The 20,563-nt window shown below is 34.5% G+C and overlaps 1 protein-coding gene across 1 annotated transcript; it reads left to right on the forward strand.

The window, feature by feature from the left end:
• Positions 1-2,589: 2,589 nt before the first annotated feature.
• Positions 2,590-8,260, forward strand: LOC110112520 (formin-like protein 3). The gene is given in 8 exon segments (XM_028695845.1): positions 2,590-2,731; positions 4,096-4,175; positions 4,283-4,820; positions 4,903-5,160; positions 5,163-5,379; positions 5,484-5,683; positions 6,361-6,596; positions 7,249-8,260. Coding segments are annotated over 8 exon segments (2,526 nt in total). The 3' UTR covers positions 8,104-8,260.
• Positions 8,261-20,563: the final 12,303 nt, after the last annotated feature.

Raw genomic sequence — 20,563 nt, forward strand, 5'->3', positions numbered from 1 at the left:
TGGTGGTCATAGTGGTTATGCGGTAGGAAGAGAAGCTACAGGGATGGCGGTTCGAAACCTTGTAAGCCAGGCGTGCGGGTCGCGAGTAGGTCCAATCTACGCTGGCAGCAAGTCACCTTGTAAGGCCAGAGCGAGTCGATGCGGGCCAGCGGGGTTATGCGGAAAGCCATGGCAGGCCCATTCAAGGTTACGGTGGCCCCAAGGCGGAGGCTGGCATGGCTTTCCGGTGAGCCCAGCTGGATCTATCAATTTTTTTTTTTGTTTTTGTTTTGTTTTCGCGTCCCGGGGAATTTCACCTGAAATTTTTTTGCCATAACATTTTGGGATGGTAACATGTCTTCTGACGCCGTGTGCTTTAACTATTCGCAATAAGTTTTCAGCCAAAATTTGCTATACATGATTACTTTTCAATGGATTTAGCGGCATTTTTTTGGTGGGATATTTACCAGGTCGGCACAACGCACTATTTTCCCTGCAGTGAATCCGTCGGAATTTTGTCAGAAAATTCGCTGGGAATAAGTTCGTCCGAAAATTTCTTTTGGGATTTCTGATGGACATTTATCTTCCGCCAGAAAATACATTATTTCCTATAGTAAGTGTATCTTTGCCACAAAGATGGACATTTCAAAAAAATTGTTCGAATAAAGAGAAATGAAAAAAGGTTGAACTCAAAAGGTACATTAACTGCTGTGGTAACAGAATTAAGGAGATTTGAATGGATTGATTCAGATGTTTTTCAATGGTCAATTAATAGAAGTTGGATCAAGGTAGAGATTATTAGAGTTTGTTTTTGATATCCAACTTATTATATTTGTGTATATTACTGTTACTTTTAGGTGTTCTTTTTAGTTTCTTGTATGGCTTATATTGCCACTGATGTAGTTCATTAGTGTCTTATATATTACATATGACCTGTAATAGGAGATATGGTTTAGCAAATAAAATTTCAAATTATTTATCTCCTACTCCCTTCCTTCTTTCTCATCTTTCGACCCTGTCCAAGAAGTTGAATAAAAGCTTCTTGTGCCATCCCAAGAATATTAACATATCTTCACGTTGAATTTTTATTTTGAAGAAATTAAAAAAAAAGTTCATGAGAATTATAAATAATATGGTTCATGTGATATTTTCTTTGGTGCCAATTTGTTTCTTCTAGATTTCATTGGGACCAGCTTTCTTATTGCTTTATAAATCATGTTTTATTAGCACACAAAATTTTTTGTTCAAGAGAAATTTTTGCTCTAGAAAACAATAGAGTATAACACATCCCAAACGAACATACTTAAGTAGTGTAATTGAAAAATACGATATTGATGGCTGCATAAATACTTTAATTATTATTAGAATCAGAGATGTTATTCATCACCTAGAAATTTCTTTACGTACTGTTTCTTTCTTGCATTTCTTATTCTCTTTTTTTTTATGGACAATTATTTCAAAGGACTAATATTCTCCTTTTATCTCACTGTTTACGCACCTTAGTTAATAGCTTTGTTTTTGAGACACTTTCTTACTATTTCAAAAAGCATCTTTCTAGCATAAAAAATTTATAGTTCCAAAATTTTTTGGTACTAACCTAGAAATTTTTGTACTAAAAAAACTGTTTTAGAAGTCATCCCAAAACAGAATCATAAAATTTATTTCTTGGCTAATTTAAATTTTTATAAGCATATTGGATTTTTTATATTTCCAATAAGGGAAAGCGAATTTGGGTGGTCCGCCAGAGGACCCTATAACTGCTTGTATAATTGTATAATTGGATGAACTAATTTGATCTTTTATAAAATTTTTCAACATTAACTTATATAAACTTATTCTAACACACTTATTTGATGTATAAAAAAAGTTCATTAAGTATTCAAATAAGTTTCAACTATTTATAATTTTTAAATAATATTTTAATATTTAATAATAAATTATATTTATTAATATTTGAACTTTATTCAATAATTTTTCAAATCAGAATTGCAATGATAATAAGTATTTTTGCTATCAAAACTTTCAAAAAGTAAGAATATCTTTACCTAAAATAAAATTTTAAATTATTTTTTCAAAAATTAAATAGTAAATATATTTTCTAATTCATGTCAAAAGTATAATTTTCTCTCTTTAGTTTAATAAAACATAAAAATAAATAATATAAATAATAATAATAATAATAATTTTTATTTGATGAAAAAAATATACTGACAGCTTTATTAGTCGCTCCCTCTCACGTTTCGGCTCCAGAACCTATGAAGAGAATCAAATGCGCTATTTATCACCAGCTCGTCGCCGCACGAAACGTCGAAACCTAAATCTCAGGCAGTCTTGATTTCCACCACGTCGGAAGGACCCCTTTCCTCGACGAAACTCGCCGGAAGAGGAATCAAAGGCTTCGTTCTTTTCCTCCTCTGATATTCTACGCCTTTTCTTCGCATTTCGCGGCAGGGGCTTCTGCATTCGTCAAGCCATTTTTCCATTATATGAGGAAAGGTTATTCGGGTCTTCCGAGATTGGATTGATAGGATTTTTGATCGGAAGCACAGATTGCAGCTATCGATGAGTTGATAAAGGCTGATCCTATCTGAGAGCTCGTTCCGATGTATGATGGCTATGAGAAGTGATGTTCTTTTAGCCGCGTGTGCGGTTTTTTTCCTAGTATTTGCCGTACCGAGGGGTTCGAGAGGAAGGCGAGCGGGCGATGGATTGTTCTTTGGATCCGAGGATACGATGATAACGGATTTGTCAGGTACGGGAGATGAAATGGTAAGAATTGTTTTGTTATTATTATTGATATTTGATGAAAGAACTTGATCTTTTTCTTCTTGCGCGTTCTTTCTGTATAGCGTAGAAATTTTCTCATGTGAATAGTAATGATTTGTAATGCTTATGTGTTAATTTTTAAGCAAAATTGCAATATGCTTTTGTTTGATGCAGTATTGATCACGTCACAATGAATGGGAAAAATATGAACATTGCCATATACAGATGAATAAAAATCAAGGCCAAGAAATATGATTGATGGTTGCGATTACTTTCCTTTTAAGCTTTAATCCATAGAAAAATAGTTAATTATAATAGAATAGAAAGGGTGATTTTTTTTTTTTCACCCCCATGTTGGTTTCATTGGAGACACTAGGAAAAAATAGAGCTATGAAGAAAGCTGCAGCTAAACTATTTCTGTGAATGATTGTACCCCCATAAAAAATTACTATGAGCTGATAAGCAGTCAAGAGGCTATATGCATTTTTGTCCATTCTCCAAATTGATTTTCCTCACCTATTAATTTCATTTTTTTTTTTGGAAATGATTCAGCTATGCTCTACTTGTTTATCAATATAACGCATTGTTTTACTATGATTTTCCAAGCCTCTTTACTGATGAATGTGCAACACGAGTTTGTAGCCATATGTCTATTTATTGTTATCTGATGGCTAAATAATAGTATTCCTCTTGAAGCAAGCATAGTTGTAATATCTTGCCATCAATTTCCGCTTGCTTCACAGTATTTGGGTGAAATATATTTTCCTGCATAAATTTGATGAATTTCTGAAGATTATTTCGTGAACTGGAGGATGTGTTTGATGAATGACTATTACGATTATGCAAAGTAATAATATATTGTGACCTAAAGATGTTCATGTTCCCCAAATGGGAACAAAACTACATTTTCTTTCATAGAATATGTGCACTTTCTCCCTGTCCTTCTGCACAACAATATAAGTTATTTATGGATTTGTTAAATAGTTTTCATCTCTGCATATTTTGCTATACTACATTGTATCCATTAGCTAGCTAAACTGTACTAGATCGGTAAATTTTGCATTACTCAACTGTAGTGTATAGTCTCTTTGTAATTGTCCAAGAGATTATATTTAATTGTCGGATGCATGTCACCTGAAACTACTTTGAAACAACTGAGGCTTCGTTTGGGACGGTTTTCTTACTACTTCTTAAAACAATTTTTTAGTTCAAAAATTAAAATCTTAATACTAAAAAACTGCTTTAAGAAGCCTAAATCTTACTAGCATAATCGGACGCTTCTTTAAATTTAACTTCTCTGATCAATCGGTTATACTGTCTGTAGTTTCTGAAAAGATCCTATGAATGCAGAAATGCAGATGGAACATGTATGGTCAAATTGCATGCTTGATTTGTTTGGAACAAAATCAGTCATGATTGCTTCAGATTTGGTAATAATACATAGCATTCTGGATTCTTCCACTGAACATGTATGGAAAGACATGCAAGAGACCCTCACTCACCTTACCCCTGACATGAAGCGCTCTCTTATTGACTGTCTGATCAAGCAAAATATCCTTCCTGTTTTCCCAGATATCAGCCTAATGCACAGGCCTGCTACTCATTTTTCAAGAATGCTCGAGCAAGATTCTCTTTCAAAAGGCCCTCTGACCCATCTCCAGCTCCAACTCTAAGTCCAAGTCATCGAATCCAAACTCGAAGCTCAGCTCTGGCTCCAGTCGTAGCTCTACCTCCAGCCCCAACCCCCGCTATCGGATTTAAACGGCTTGCTCCTGTTCTGTCATTACCTCCCAATGAACCCCCCTTGCCTAAAGATGATCATGGGGATTTTTCTCAAACTCCATCATCAGATCACTTCCTTGAGCCCCAAGTTTATCCAATACCTCATCTTTCTGCTGCAAGCAACAGTTTTCAAACAATTATTATTGCAGTGGTAGTAACAGCAGCAGATACTTTTACACTTGTTGCATTGTTCTTTTGTTGCTGTAATAGATATGCTGGAAGCAAGTATCAGACTGTCAATGGGAAAAATGATGAGAGACCAATTTTTTCCTTAAGCCTTAGTGACTTCTCTGGTATGTATATGCTTTGTTGTTCTTCCAACTATAAAATCATGTTATGATCTATGGATGTTGAATCTACAATTTCTATTTTCAGGTTCATCGCAGAATTCTTTTGGTTTGTACAAAGATAAGTTTGGTTCATATTTTAAAGCTGACCCGAACCAAAATGCTACCTTATCTGATGGGCATTCTGTAGCTTCAAGTTCAAGTGAGCTTACAAATGCACCTCTCAATCCTTCTCCGGCAGGAGTGCCACCTCCACCACCTCTCAAGCCACCTCCTGAAAGAACTTCTGCGCCTCCTCCGGCCCCACCTCCTCCGCGTCCTAAACCAAAGCCTGCTCCTCCCCCTCCTAAAGGAGGGCGCCACTGCCGCCAAAAGGCTCTTCCTGTCTTCCACAAGAAAATTCAAGTTCTTATGCAAATTCTTATCCCATGAAAAATGATTCTACAAAAGAAAATGTTGATACTGACAGTGTCAAGACCAAGCTGAAGCCATTCTTCTGGGATAAGGTCATGGCCAACCATGATCAATCCATGGTCTGGCATCAGCTTAAAGCTGGATCATTCCAGTAAGCCTCATTACAAATAGCGTTTAATGTCTTCGTTTTCAAGTTACTCAGCCCTAGAAAATTTTTTTCAATCTTGAAATAGTAGATTTTTGTTAATTTTATAGGTTTAATGAGGAGATGATAGAAACTTTGTTTGGGTACAATGCTGCTGATAAGAGCAGGAATGATTCTAAAAGGGATTTTGGAAATGATTCTTCTGGTCAACGCATACAGATTCTTGAGCAGAAGAAATCGCAGAATTTGGCCATCTCTTTAAAGGCACATAATGTGAAAATAGAAGAAGTTTGTGATGAATTAATGGAAGGTAAATTTACTTCATCTTTTTTTTTTTAATTAGAAATGCATCGTAGTTGTCATTTGATTATATTTTCTTCTGAACTCTTTTATATTTTGCTATTAATATCCTTTGTATCCTTATCATTACGGGAATAACTTGTGCCAACTTTTATATGATTGATAGTTAACATTACGTGCAACACCATCAAAATAAATCGAGACACTTGAGAAGAAGGATTAGTAAATTTGACCCAAAAAATTTTGGGCTAAGAATAATAATGATGATGATTGTAATATTTCATGTTCTTAATATTAATTTTGGGAACGGGGGTATCCACCCGCTACCACCTCAGCTTGTGAGGTGTTTGACAGCGTAACTAATCCCTCCGCTAACTTGGAAGAGGCACCCACTCCTACATAACCTTCTAGCCCGCACTTATTGGGACCCCACTTAAGAGGCGTTGCCACCGAGAGAAATCGAACACGGGTTAAAGGGTTCTCAACCGTACTCTTAATACTATCACACTAAAATTTACATATATTTATTATTATCTTTTGAATTTCCCTCAAATATACATTTTTTCTTATTTTTTTGATTAAATATTTGAAGACAAAGTGACAATATGTATCCTCCTACATTTGTGAGAATCATAACATTTACTGATAATAATGATTAATAATCGGAGTAATGTCTTCTCCAAGCAGGAAACGAGCTTCCAATAGAGCTACTACAAACATTGTTGAGAATGGCACCAACCTCGGATGAGGAGCTGAAGCTTAGGCTATTTAACGATGACTTGGTTTTCCTTGGACCTGCAGAACAACTCCTGAAAGCTATGGTGAATATTCCTTTTGCTTTCAAAAGGATTGATGCATTGCTTTTCATGACTTCATTCGAAGAGGAATCCTCAAATATGAAGGAATCACTTGCTACTGTGGAAGTAAGTCTCTCTCCTGACATAGTTAGGCTTTTTTTTTTAGTATTATATTGTCACTATGATATGTAAATGCTTATATTTTGTAAAGCATACGCATTTGTTAAGCTGCGCTATGCTATGGCCAAAAGTATTGATTTATCTATGAAGTACAGATTTTCTATGAAGTACAGATTTTTATTTATCTATTATTTCATGCAATTTATCCCTTCAAAAATCGGAAAGCCTCTTAGTCTCCCGCTATTTCATCCAATTATGTTGAACTTTTCTAATACTAACAAACAAGTTTGTGAAAAATGATTATGTATAAAAAAATTATTTTTGTATCCTTATATATATACATTTCAGACTCTAGTTTCCATACAACGTCAATCTTTCAAAAAATTATTGTGTGGACGCCGGATGCCGGACGCAGCTCTACGTCCGGATGCCGCGGTATCAAGCAATACTTAGCCCTGATACAGTAAAAGAATGATGCGGTGCATTTTTATTGGTTTCCATACTACGTTCGGTGTCCGCATATAATAATTTTTCCTCTAATGATCCTGTTATTATTGCACTTCTCTATACAATCAGTTTATTATATCCTTCCATTTTCAATTGTAGCAACATGCCCCCACATACTATAAACTTTTTATCTTCTCTTATGTTGTATTAGGAAGCCTGCAATGATCTCCAAAACAGTCGTTTATTTTTAAAATTGTTGGAAGCTATTCTCAAAACTGGGAACCGCATGAATGATGGTACATACCGTGGATGAGCAGAGGCATTCAAGCTTGACACACTATTGAAACTTTCAGACATTAAAGGCGCCGATGGAAAGACCACACTACTACATTTTGTTGTTCAAGAGATCATCCGCTCCGAAGGCAGGCGTGCCGTGCAAATAGCAAGAGATAGTAGGAGTAACTCCAGCATTACAATTTCTAGCTTTAACTCTGTCGACTTCAGCGACGAAATTCCTGAAGAATCTGAAGATCAGTATCGAAATCTTGGTCTCAGGGCTGTTTTAAGCCTGAGCTATGAACTTGAGAATGTCAAGAAAGCTGCAGCACTGGACGCCGATGCTTTAACGAGCTCAGTTGTAAGTCTTGGCAATAGATTAGCGAAGACAAAAGAGTTCTTAAACGCTGATATGAGTAACTTGGAGGAGAAAAGTGCTTTTCATGATTCTTTGAAAGCATTTGTTGAGCATGCTGAGGCTGATATCACTCAACTTTTGGAGGAAGAAAAGAGAATAAGATCATTAGTAAAGCTTACCACTGACTATTTCCATGGGAATGCTGGAAGAGACGAGGGGTTGAGATTGTTTGTCACAGTGAGGGATTTCCTTGAGGTTTTGGATAAGGTCTGCAAAGAAGTCAGAGAAACACAAAGGAAAGTGATGAGTACATCAAGAAGCAAGGATAATACAATACTGAAATCAATGTCGGAAGCCCGGCAGTCGATATTTCCTGCAATCAAAGACCGACGTTTGGAGGATTTCAGCTCTAATGATGATGAGGAAGCTTAATTAATTGTTAATGTCAAATAGGCAGGTTATTTATTTCACAAAGTGTTCTCACCTTTACTGTTGTAAATTGTGATAATTTGAAATCACCTAACTAGATGATTCATCGTTGTCATTTTTTTTTATTATTCTTAATCTGAAGATATGCGGTTGCATTGTAGATTTTGGCTTCATTTGGGTGCTTTTTTATTGTTTCTTGAGGCTTCGTTTGGAACGGCTTTCTAGTTCCCTCTTGAAGCAGTTTTTAGTACACAAATTTAAATATTTGTACAAGAAAGCTGCTTTAAGAATCATCAAGAAAGTCGTCCCAAACAAAACCTAAAGCAACTTTTTAATAAAAAAAATTAAAATTTTATGCTTTTAATAAGCAATAAGAAAGATGTCTCAAACAAAGCCTTAAATTCCCATAAGAAAGCGGTTTCCACCAAGAGTAAAAGCACGAACATCCCATAACTAATTTCCTTTGTTGCTAAAAGATCTGTGCATCTCTGCAAAACCTATTCCAACAGTTCATTGTTTAAAAAAAAAGATCGGAAGAGCAGAAATATATTAACCATCTGCTATAGCACAGTATGAATTTATCAGATTTCATTCGATACAGCTGAAGCAACTTCTCCATACTTAGACAAAACGCCAGTCAAAACAGCTCTATCTTTGATCTTTAACCTGGAAGAATTACAAACAACATAAGCAATCTAAATTTCACTCCAAACAACTAAGAAAAATTATACGTACTTAGCTAATAAACCAAGAATGTGCGCTTTCCAAGACTTTGGCGTCTTTGTTTTATTCCTCTTCGCAATCTTTTTCTTGTTTTGATAAGCGAGCATTGGGTTGTTAAACTGGAGAGCTTCATTTGCTTGCTTCTCATTATTTGATAAAGAAAAATTGGTTTCATTTGGGAGCACTAAGAATTCTTCCTTGTTTGGCTCTATGCCATTAGTACTCTTAGAAATGTGTAAGGAGGGATTTAAGATAGAAATTTCATCTTCTGAGCGTCTAAGCTCTGACGTGTTGGAACAAGTGCTACTATTGTTTTTGCTGGTCTCTGGAGAATTGAGGACGCCATGTACATTAATAACGTCACAAGATATTTGCTTTTGTGCCTTTCCAAAATGCAAAATTTGCTTGGAGTACTTCTGTACAAATCTGGAAGAACAGTGAAGAGATGGATTATGTGATAATAGATAAAATTTATATCATTTCGACGGATAACTGTATGATATAAACAGCTATCAACCGCCATTATTATTATTATTATTATTATTATTATTATTATTATTATTATTATTATTATTATTATTATTATTATTATTATTATTATTATTATTATTATTATTATTATTATTATTATTATTATTATTATTATTATTATTATTATTATTATTATTATTATTATTATTATTATTATTATTATTATTATTATTATTATTATTATTATTATTATTATTATTATTATTATTATTATTATTATTATTATTATTATTATTATTATTATTATTATTATTATTATTATTATTATTATTATTATTATTATTATTATTATTATTATTATTATTATTATTATTATTATTATTATTATTATTATTATTATTATTATTATTATTATTATTATTATTATTATTATTATTATTATTATTATTATTATTATTATTATTATTATTATTATTATTATTATTATTATTATTATTATTATTATTATTATTATTATTATTATTATTATTATTATTATTATTATTATTATTATTATTATTATTATTATTATTATTATTATTATTATTATTATTATTATTATTATTATTATTATTATTATTATTATTATTATTATTATTATTATTATTATTATTATTATTATTATTATTATTATTATTATTATTATTATTATTATTATTATTATTATTATTATTATTATTATTATTATTATTATTATTATTATTATTATTATTATTATTATTATTATTATTATTATTATTATTATTATTATTATTATTATTATTATTATTATTATTATTATTATTATTATTATTATTATTATTATTATTATTATTATTATTATTATTATTATTATTATTATTATTATTATTATTATTATTATTATTATTATTATTATTATTATTATTATTATTATTATTATTATTATTATTATTATTATTATTATTATTATTATTATTATTATTATTATTATTATTATTATTATTATTATTATTATTATTATTATTATTATTATTATTATTATTATTATTATTATTATTATTATTATTATTATTATTATTATTATTATTATTATTATTATTATTATTATTATTATTATTATTATTATTATTATTATTATTATTATTATTATTATTATTATTATTATTATTATTATTATTATTATTATTATTATTATTATTATTATTATTATTATTATTATTATTATTATTATTATTATTATTATTATTATTATTATTATTATTATTATTATTATTATTATTATTATTATTATTATTATTATTATTATTATTATTATTATTATTATTATTATTATTATTATTATTATTATTATTATTATTATTATTATTATTATTATTATTATTATTATTATTATTATTATTATTATTATTATTATTATTATTATTATTATTATTATTATTATTATTATTATTATTATTATTATTATTATTATTATTATTATTATTATTATTATTATTATTATTATTATTATTATTATTATTATTATTATTATTATTATTATTATTATTATTATTATTATTATTATTATTATTATTATTATTATTATTATTATTATTATTATTATTATTATTATTCATCCGATTTACGTCACAATGGATACAATCAACCTAGTCAACCCTCCATCGATGTTAATGTTGAGGTCTTACATTGATTTATTTATCATTATTAGGAACATGATAGTCTAACACAAATATTGAAGATGACATGGACCTTATAGAAAGACAATTAGTCATGGTACCTCATGTTATACGCATACGACGTGTTTTCTATTAGCAGATACATCTAAGATATTAAAACAAAAAAAATACGTGGCTTAATAGGATTGGATAAAATAGTAAATTGTTATGTAAAAAGCCTATATATAGGCACCGCCTGTACATAGAAAACACATCAGAAATAATATTTTCCTTTTCCCTGTTATGTCTTTGCTTTACGTTTTCCTTTCTCTGTCTCCGTGAGCTCAGTTCAAGAACTGGCAACATCTACATGGTATCAGAAGCAGGCGATAAAGAATCGCGACAATGGCTACCACGGCTTCATCTCAAATCGAAGAACGCGAATCATCCGCAACGCAAGATCCACCGGTTCTCTCCTCTACCCTAAAATTTGTTGTTTCTAATCTCAAATCCATCGTTCAAATCCAACTTTCACCCGAAAATTACTCTATATGGAGGTCTCAAATCTTTAAAGTTTTTTCTGCAAATGGATTTGCAACCTTTCTTGATTCAAAATTTCCCATTCCTTCCTATTCTTTACCTCAAACCGATGGTTCCTCTTCATCTTTGAATCCTAAGTTCGTCCAGTGGCATCTCACGGACAAAAATCTCTCTGCTGCTATTTGCTCAACCATTTCCGCACCTGTTCTTCCTTACATCATCCAACTTGACTCCACAGACGCCATTTGGGACACTCTTGCACAACGTTTTCAATCTACCAATAGATCCAAAGTGATTCAACTAAAGAATGAGTTACATCATATTTCTCTTAAAAACTCATCTATGACTCAATATCTTGCTGATATCAAATCTTTAGTTGATAACATTGCATCCGCTGGATCTACTGTAGATACCGAGGATATCATCTTATACATCCTCAATGGTCTTCCCTCCACATACCAGTCCTTTAAAACAGCCATCCGCACCATGTTAACCCCCATCAGCCTTGACAACCTGTATGCTCTTCTTCTTAGTGAAGAAATCAATCTTGCGTCTGATGCATCTCGATCTACCGCCATCCCAGATACGACTACAGTTCTTTATTCTGCTCGAGGTCAGGGTCGACGAAATCGCGGCAAGGGTTCGAACAACTCGTCGAACTCACAACGAACCACCCCTCATGCCTCTACCATCTATCAAATTTGTTTCAAGAAAGGTCATGGAGCGTCTTCCTACTGGCACAGATCAAATCTGAGTTACACACCGCAATCTGTCAACAGTTCCACAACGGCACTTGCTGTGGGAAATTCAAGAAACTCCACATAATGGTTTCTTGACTCAGGCGCTTCTTCACATCTCACGAACTCCTTCGAAAACTTATCCGTCTCTGTTCCATATCACGGTCAAGATGGAGTAATAATCGGAGACGGTAGCACAGTGAGCATTGCCAACTCCGGTACAGGTTTATTATCGCTACCAGATCGTAAGCTCAAACTATCACAATTATTTCACTCTCCAAATCTTCATTACAATTTAATTTTCATATCTCAGCTTACTAAAGATAACAATATTTCAATCGTTTTCGATCGTAATGGTTTTTCTTTGAAGGACTTGACGACTCAAGAAGTGCTTCTTCAAGGACCGTGTAATAACGACCTGTACAAGCTTCGGACTACCAGTAACGCATCTCCGCATCATGCCTACTCTACTGCTCGTGCCACAACTTTTCTTGGAACAATAGATTGGGACATCCTAATAATAGCATTTTACATTTGATAGCTTCTTCAAATCCTCAATTGAGCATAGATTTTACAAATTCATGTACTACATGCAATGTTTCTAAAGCACATAAACTTCCTTTTACAAAGTCTTTATCTCGCAAAACAAATGTTTTAGAACTTATACATTCTGATATTTGGGGTCCTGCACCTTATGTTTCTAAGAAAGGTTTTCAATATTATGTCATTTTTGTTGACGACTGCACGCATTTTACTTGGCTATTTCCTTTAAAGCATAAGTCGGAGGTTGCTCATACGTTCTTTAATTTTAAGAATCAAATTGAAAACTACACGTCAAAACAAATTAAGTGCCTTCGCATTGATGGAGGAGGTGAATATCTTAGTCGATCTTTTACTGATTTTTTGAAAACAAACGGTATTTTACATCAAATTTCATGTTCGTACACACCGGAACAGAACGGTGTTGCTGAAAGGAAACACCGACATATTATAGAGACCACCAAATCAATTCTTCACACGGCTCACATGCCCTACTCATATTGGCCAGATGCCGTTCTCAGGGCAGTTTACCTTATTAATCGTTTGCCTTCACCAAACATAAAGAATTTGATGCGGACATCGGTACGAAGATTTGGCGCATCTATCACAGGCGAAGTCATAAATCAATGGCCATTATTTAAATTTTCAATTATGAGTTATTTTGTGCATTATAATTCTTATTTGATGTATTTTCTGTTTTACCCCTAGAATAGTTTATGTGAGTGTTGTGGCCCAAGGGGCAATTTATTAATTTTTTATTTTTCTCATGTTGTGGGCCTTGTGGCCTATATATAGGGCCTTTAGTTATTGTAATGAAGAGGAAGTTTTGATATTAAAAAAAAAATTGTGTCCACACTTGTGTTCTTCTTGTGAGAGAGCGTTAGTGAGATTCCTATGGGAAGGAATCGGAGTTTCACCAGCCGCAGGATGGGTCCGGGCTCGTGAATTGAAGTCCCTTGAAGAAGGGCAAAGCATCACCCGTCGGTGTTCGGAAGAGTCCAAGGCTCGTGGTTTTTAATTTCTCTCTATCGTTTGTTTCGATCTTTCTTTTTGTTTTATCACTTCTTTATTGTTTTTCCCATCGTCTTCCTCCTCCCCATCTTCGTTTGGCCGCCGGATTCACCTCCACCCGAAATCCCCCCATACCCGAACCCATGCCGCTGGCTCCACCCCATTAGCCGCCGGCCGAACCTTCCTCTCCACCCCCTTTTGGTTTCCTAATTTTGGTTGGGTTAATTTAGGGATTAATTTGAATTTGAAATTATTCAAATTCAAATTTCAAATTCTTTCCTAATTTGGTTCATCTATTTTAGGAAAGTACTTAATTTAAATCAATTTGAATTTTAAATTCAAATAGGATTTATTTCATTACTTTCCTAACTCATTAAACCAAAATGAAGCTTTGAATACTCACATTAAAATTCTTCCCCTCACCATGCGCGACCCCTCGTGTCCCCTCTCTTTAATGTTTCATTAATGGATTTGATTGCATGTTATTGAATTTCAAATTTAAATTCAAATTGACATTAGGACTATATTGCCATGAATTCCACTTAATTTCAGCCTAGCCGAAATTATTTCCTAATCTAATCTCTCACTTAGGACAAATTTGAAATCCCCATAATTTTCCAATGAGCCGAATTTTCTTCCTTCATACCTAGGCTCTAATTTTATTTCCTAATACTAGATATGAGAATAGGAATATGAGCCCGTGGCTCCTTGCTGGAATAAATTCTTCTAAAATATTTTCCTTGATTCAATCCCGCTGGCCCTACTCTCTCTCACCGCACCACCCCCCCCCCCCCCCCCGCTCCTATTGGCTGTAGGCAAATTTTCTAGTGCACGAACCTGTAAGCTTGCATTTAGGCTGACAATGTTTTCTCAGTTTTCTCCACAACCTAGTCTACTAAAAGCTGAGAATTTGTCTCAGGTTTTTTGTTAGAAATATGAGAACGCCTCTCATAATTCTTTGTTGAAAATTCTAAAATTGTTTTTAGAATATAGGAGAGGAAGTTTGGGCCTCACCTAGGCTTGCTATCAGATTTTTGGACAGGGGATCCTCTCCTTAGCAAACCCTCCTTTTCATTCTACATCAAAATTGCTCTCCGTTTGAACTTCTACACAACACCTAACCCGATTATAATGACATTTGTACGTTTGGTTGTGCCTATTTTCCACTGTTACCATCTCATGATCGTCACAAATTGCAACCTAAATCTAAGCAATGTGTGTTTATTGGATATTCTGATACATACAAAGGGTATAAATGCTTAGATCTCTCTACTAATAAAATTGTTATTTCTCGGTATTTATGTTTGAATGAACACCTGCTTCCTTTTCATATGCGCGACTCTGCTAGCACACCTCCAGAAACCAATTTATCAACCACTCTGCTCACTCCATATCCTAACTTAAGATCTCAGCAGCCCATAGTCTCATCCACCTCTAAACAGGCCCCATACCATATTTGGCTAACCAATCAGCATGGTCTCAATCAACAACCTGAAGCCCCTCCTCCTTTACCAGAACCGCAGATTTAACCACATGCTGTTACTATTCTGCAACGTCACCATATGGTAACTTGAAACCATACAGGATCATTAAAACCAGTAAATCGTTTGAATCTTATGCATAGTCACGTTACTGAGCACGAAAATTCTGCACCAAACACTTACACAGAGGCTGTAAAGAATCCAGAATGGCAGAAGGCTATGGCAGGCGAATTCCTTGCATTGCAACAACAGGCCACTTGGAGCTTAATTCCTCCCCCTAACGCTCCGATTTTAGGATGTAAATGGACCTACAGAGTTAAATTACACAACGATGGATCTATCGCCAAACACAAAGCCCATCTTGTCGCATTAGGAAACAATCAAGAATTCGGTTTAAATTACACTGAGACGTTTAGTCCAATGGCTAAACTACCAACCATTCGTATCCTTCTTACAATTGCTATATCTCATGATTTGCAGATTCACCAATTAGATGTCGCAAATGCGTTCCTACACGGAAATCTAACGAAGACTGTCTATATGCGACAACCAAAAGGCTTTGAAGACGCCATTCATCCAGATTATGTCTGTCACCTACACAAAGCTCTCTATGGTCTTAAACAAGTGTCGCGGCAATGGTACAATACGTTCACGGACTACTTGCTCTCCCTCGGGTTTACCAACAGTAATTCTGATCCTTCTCTTTTTTTGTTTCACAAAAATAATGTTCAACTATATTTGTTAATATACGTTGATGATATATTGTTTACCGGTAACAGTAAGCATACTATGGTCAAGATTCTTGAACAGCTCAATCAAAAATTTTCCATGAAATTACTTGGTTCGGCTCATAACTTTCTTGGCATACAGATTCAACAGCAAAACAATGGCTATTTTCTTTCTCAAAAGCAATATGCCACTTCCATTCTTGAGACAACCAAGCTTACTAAATGTAATCTGGTTCAAAATCCAACGTGTACCAAAATACCTACATATTTTCCGCTAGACACCACACTAATCGATCCTACCTTATATCGGAGACTTACAGGATCTCTCCAATATCTAACGCTCACCCGACCGGATATTGCATACAGTGTTAACCTACTATCGCAACATATGCATGATCCATCACCTCGGCATGCCTTTTTCTCAAACGACTTCTTCGTTATATAAACGGTACGTTAAATTTCGGTTTACCTATAGCAAAATCTAACTTTCACCTTACTTCGTTTTCAGACGCTGATTGGGCTGGGGATCCAAATTCAAGAAAATCCACATCCGGGTATGGTAAACAAATCTGAAAAAGAGTTATGAACTTGTAATTAATTAGACTTTGTTTTCCACCTTAGCTGTTTCACTTTTTTTTTTTTTTGACAATTTTAGCCAACAAATCATTTAAAAATTATTCATCTCAGAAAATGAACTTCATAAATTCACTACGAATGATCAAATTATTATGGAACAATTATTTTGTGTGAACACCAAATCTCGTCGGGGTTAAATAAAAATGCACCACGTTACTCTTTTACTTACCACAATTTAGTGTTGTTCGATATCGCGGCTCGGTTCCGTGACTCGGTTCCTCGACATCCGGATGTAGAGTTGCGTCGGCGTCCGCACAAAATAATTTCTTCAAATTATGACACAATCTCTTTCTGCATTAAGTTCAATCTTGACAGTAGGGATGTCAATTTTTGACACGACCCGAACCCGACCCGAAAAAATCCGGGTTCGGGTCAACCCGAACCCGAAACGGGTCGGGTTTGGGTTCGGGTCGGGTTTGGGTTGACCCAGTAACCCGAAATTGACCCAAAATTGACCAGAAAGTGACACGAAAACTCATATTTGACCCGAAAACCCAAGATTGACCCATTTTTGAAGGTGGCAAGACCATATTAAATTTTTGTTTAGCTTATGATTTTTCAATTGCTATTACCTTATTTAAGAAAAGAAATGGGGCAAGAAAATCAAGCTTATACCAAGCCACCACAAGCCAAAGGATGAGCCCAAGCCCATGCTATATCCTAATTTATGATCGTTCAAACATCTGTATGTTTTAACATGCGGGCAAGAAAATCAAGCTTATACCAAGCCACCACAAGCCAAAGGATGAGCCCAAGCCCATGCCCTTAAAGCCAAGCAAAGAACTAAATCGAGTATCTGTCATGGTTCTAGACTCATGTTTATCCCAAGGTGCAGCTCTGTATGCCTTAGTGGGACATGAGATTATGGAGGAATCTGTTAATCCTATCCCTCCGGAGGTCCAGTCCCTCCTACAGGACTTTTTCTGACATCTTCCCTGAGGATCTACCTAATCAATTACCTCCACTTCGGGACATACAACATGCTATTGATTTAGTCTTAGGTGCATCCTTTTCGAACCTGCCCCATTATCGTATGAGCCCTATTGAGCATGCTGAGCTCAAAGGGTATGTTGATGAACTCCTACATCGAGGTTTCATCAAGGAGAGTTTAAGCCCTTGTGTCGTGCATACCCTTCTTACTCCCAAGAAGGATGGTACGTGGCAAATGTATGTTGATAACCGTGCTATTAACAAAATCACCGTCACATATCACTTCCCTATCCCCATACTTGACGACATGCTAGATATGATGTCAAGAGCCACCATTTTCTCCAAGATTAATTTGAAGAGTGGCTATCATTAGATTAGGATTCGTCTAGGGGATGAATGGAAGACGACCTTCAAAGAACAAGGATGGTCTGTTTGAATGGCTGGTCATGCCGTTTGGGTTGAGCAATGCCCCAAGCACCTTCATGAGAGTCATGACCCAGGTGCTTAGACTATTCTTGGGTAAGTTTGTTGTTGTATATTTCAACGACATTCTTATCTACAATCGTTCTATAGACCAACACTTAGGGATGTCAATTTTTGACACGACCCGAAACACGACCCGAACCCGACCTGATTCGGGACAACTCGAACCAGAAATGGGTCAGGTTCGGGTCAAACAAATCAACCCGTTTTAAAAATCGGGTCATGTTCAGGTTGACCCAGTAACCCAAAATTGACCCGAAAGTGACACTAAAACTCATATTTTACCCGAAAACCCGAGATTAACCCGTTTTTTACCCGATTTTGACCCGAAAATCGAATATTGACTCGATTTTGACCCGAAAATTAACAATTTTAGGTCAACTTCATGTCATTCGTATCGATCGGGTTGACCCGGACCCGAATTGGGTTGAGTTCGGGTCCGGAAACTTGACCCGTTTTTAAAAACTGGTCGGGTTCGAGTTGACCCGAACAGTGCCGGGTCAGTTTCAGGTTCGACCCGAACCCGACCCGCCGACCCGAATTGACACCCCTACCAACACTTAGACCATCTTTGGCAAGTGTGTAGTGTCTTGAGGAAGGAGCAGCTTTATGCCAATCCCAAGAAGTGTGTCTTCCTCAAAGTCCAGGTCATATTCTTGGGCTTATAGTCTCAGCCCGTGGGGTCTCTGCAGATCCCGAAAAGGTAAAAGCCATAGTCAATTGGCCCATTTCCAAGAGCATTCAGGAAGTTCGTAGCTTCCATGGTTTGGCTACCTTCTACATGAGGTTCATTAAGAAGTTCAACACCATAGTCCCCCCATTACTGATTGCCTTAAAAGAGGTGAATTTCATTGGTCTACAACTTCCACCAAGGCCTTTGATGAGGTTAAGAGAAAGTCGAATAAAACTGGAATCAATATCTTCTCTTTTCTCTCCCCTATGAACTTTTCTCTTTCTACCAAGTTCTCTCTCATACTTAATCTCCACACTTCTCTATCTCCTCCCATAGCTCCCTCTATATCTCTCCTGCTACACAAGCCTAGATCTTGAAGGATAAACACATCAAACTAACTCTCCAAGTGCAAACCCAAGGGTTTGATTCCTTATACTCTCAAGGATCCCCACTTAGGCTATCTCTTATTTTCTCTATTTATACTCTCTCTGTCTCTACACATCTATTCTATTCTTTATTAATTATGGGTAAATTTTGATGGAGAATTCAAGCAATTCAAGAGCAAATTTAATGAGGCTAAATGCTACAACCCAATTTCTTAACTATCGAGATATTATCCGTTTTGTCCTAAGGGCATCAAGCTTTTTTCCTATTATTATAACTTCCCAGAAGGTCACCCATCCCAGGATTTCTCCGGGATGAGCATGCTTAATTACCATGCTTCTTAAATGAAATTAAAATCATTAAACCAAAAAACACCTTGATATTTAAGAGTTTAGCTTCTTTTACTTAAGAGATTTCACAATCTCCCCCTCTTGTCCTTGTCAGTATCCTTACCCCAAAATCATTCATCAGACAAATAGGATTCTAGAGATAGCCCCTACAAGTTCAAGTAGTGGCCACGTATCATTTGTCCTATACATGGTTCAAAAGGTGTCTCACATGGCGTAACACTTTGTATTGTATAGCACTTAGTTTTCAACTTTCGGCTGATGTATTTACTCTGATACCATTTGTAATAGCCCAAATTCTTAACTATAGAGATATTGTCTGCTTTGACCTAAGGACCTCATGATTTTGTCCAGTTGTTATAACTTCCCAGGAGTTATCCATCACATAATTTCTCTAGGATGATCACGCTTAACTATGAAATTTTTTAAATGAAATCCCAACTATTACACCAAAAGATGCCTCAATATTTAAGAGTTTAGCTTATTTTACTTAATGGGTTTCACATTAAGGACTACCATAAACATCCCATAATTAATTTAGAATAAAGAACAATCAGTTTTATCTAAATGAATTAATATTAAAGAAATCCTTTTCGTTGCATCAATTTACATTGGGTTTTGAAGAAGAGAAAATTAATGTCAATCAGATCAGTGCATGAAATGTTCAAACTACTATGATCTCATGTTCTTTATTATCAATAATATTAGAAGTTTATGCAAGATAATTATTCCTTCCATAGTCATAGAACGTTATCCATGTTTCATACTAGATAATCAAGTATTATCATAAATCAAACAATAAAAGCAAATTACCATCAGTGCATGATAACTCCGGATTCATACAGGAGTTAGCTTTAACAACACGAACATAGAGCAATGTACCTATCTGCAACAGATTAAAAATAATAACTGCACGCCTTAAATTAAACAAGAAAACAACAAAGCATATAAACAAATGGATTAGATTAATAAGGAATACTAATGATTATAGGTCAATTTATGACCAGTCAACATACTTAAATAAAGCATGTTAAATATATCATCAAAATCATACCGATTATTCATCATCTAGAATTTAATTGTGGGCTCCAAAAATTCGGCCCCAGCCTCCGCTCGCTTTTTTC

This window comes from Dendrobium catenatum, unplaced genomic scaffold (assembly GCF_001605985.2).
Source record: "Dendrobium catenatum unplaced genomic scaffold, ASM160598v2 fragScaff_scaffold_697, whole genome shotgun sequence".
Taxonomy (NCBI): Eukaryota; Viridiplantae; Streptophyta; class Magnoliopsida; order Asparagales; family Orchidaceae; genus Dendrobium; species Dendrobium catenatum.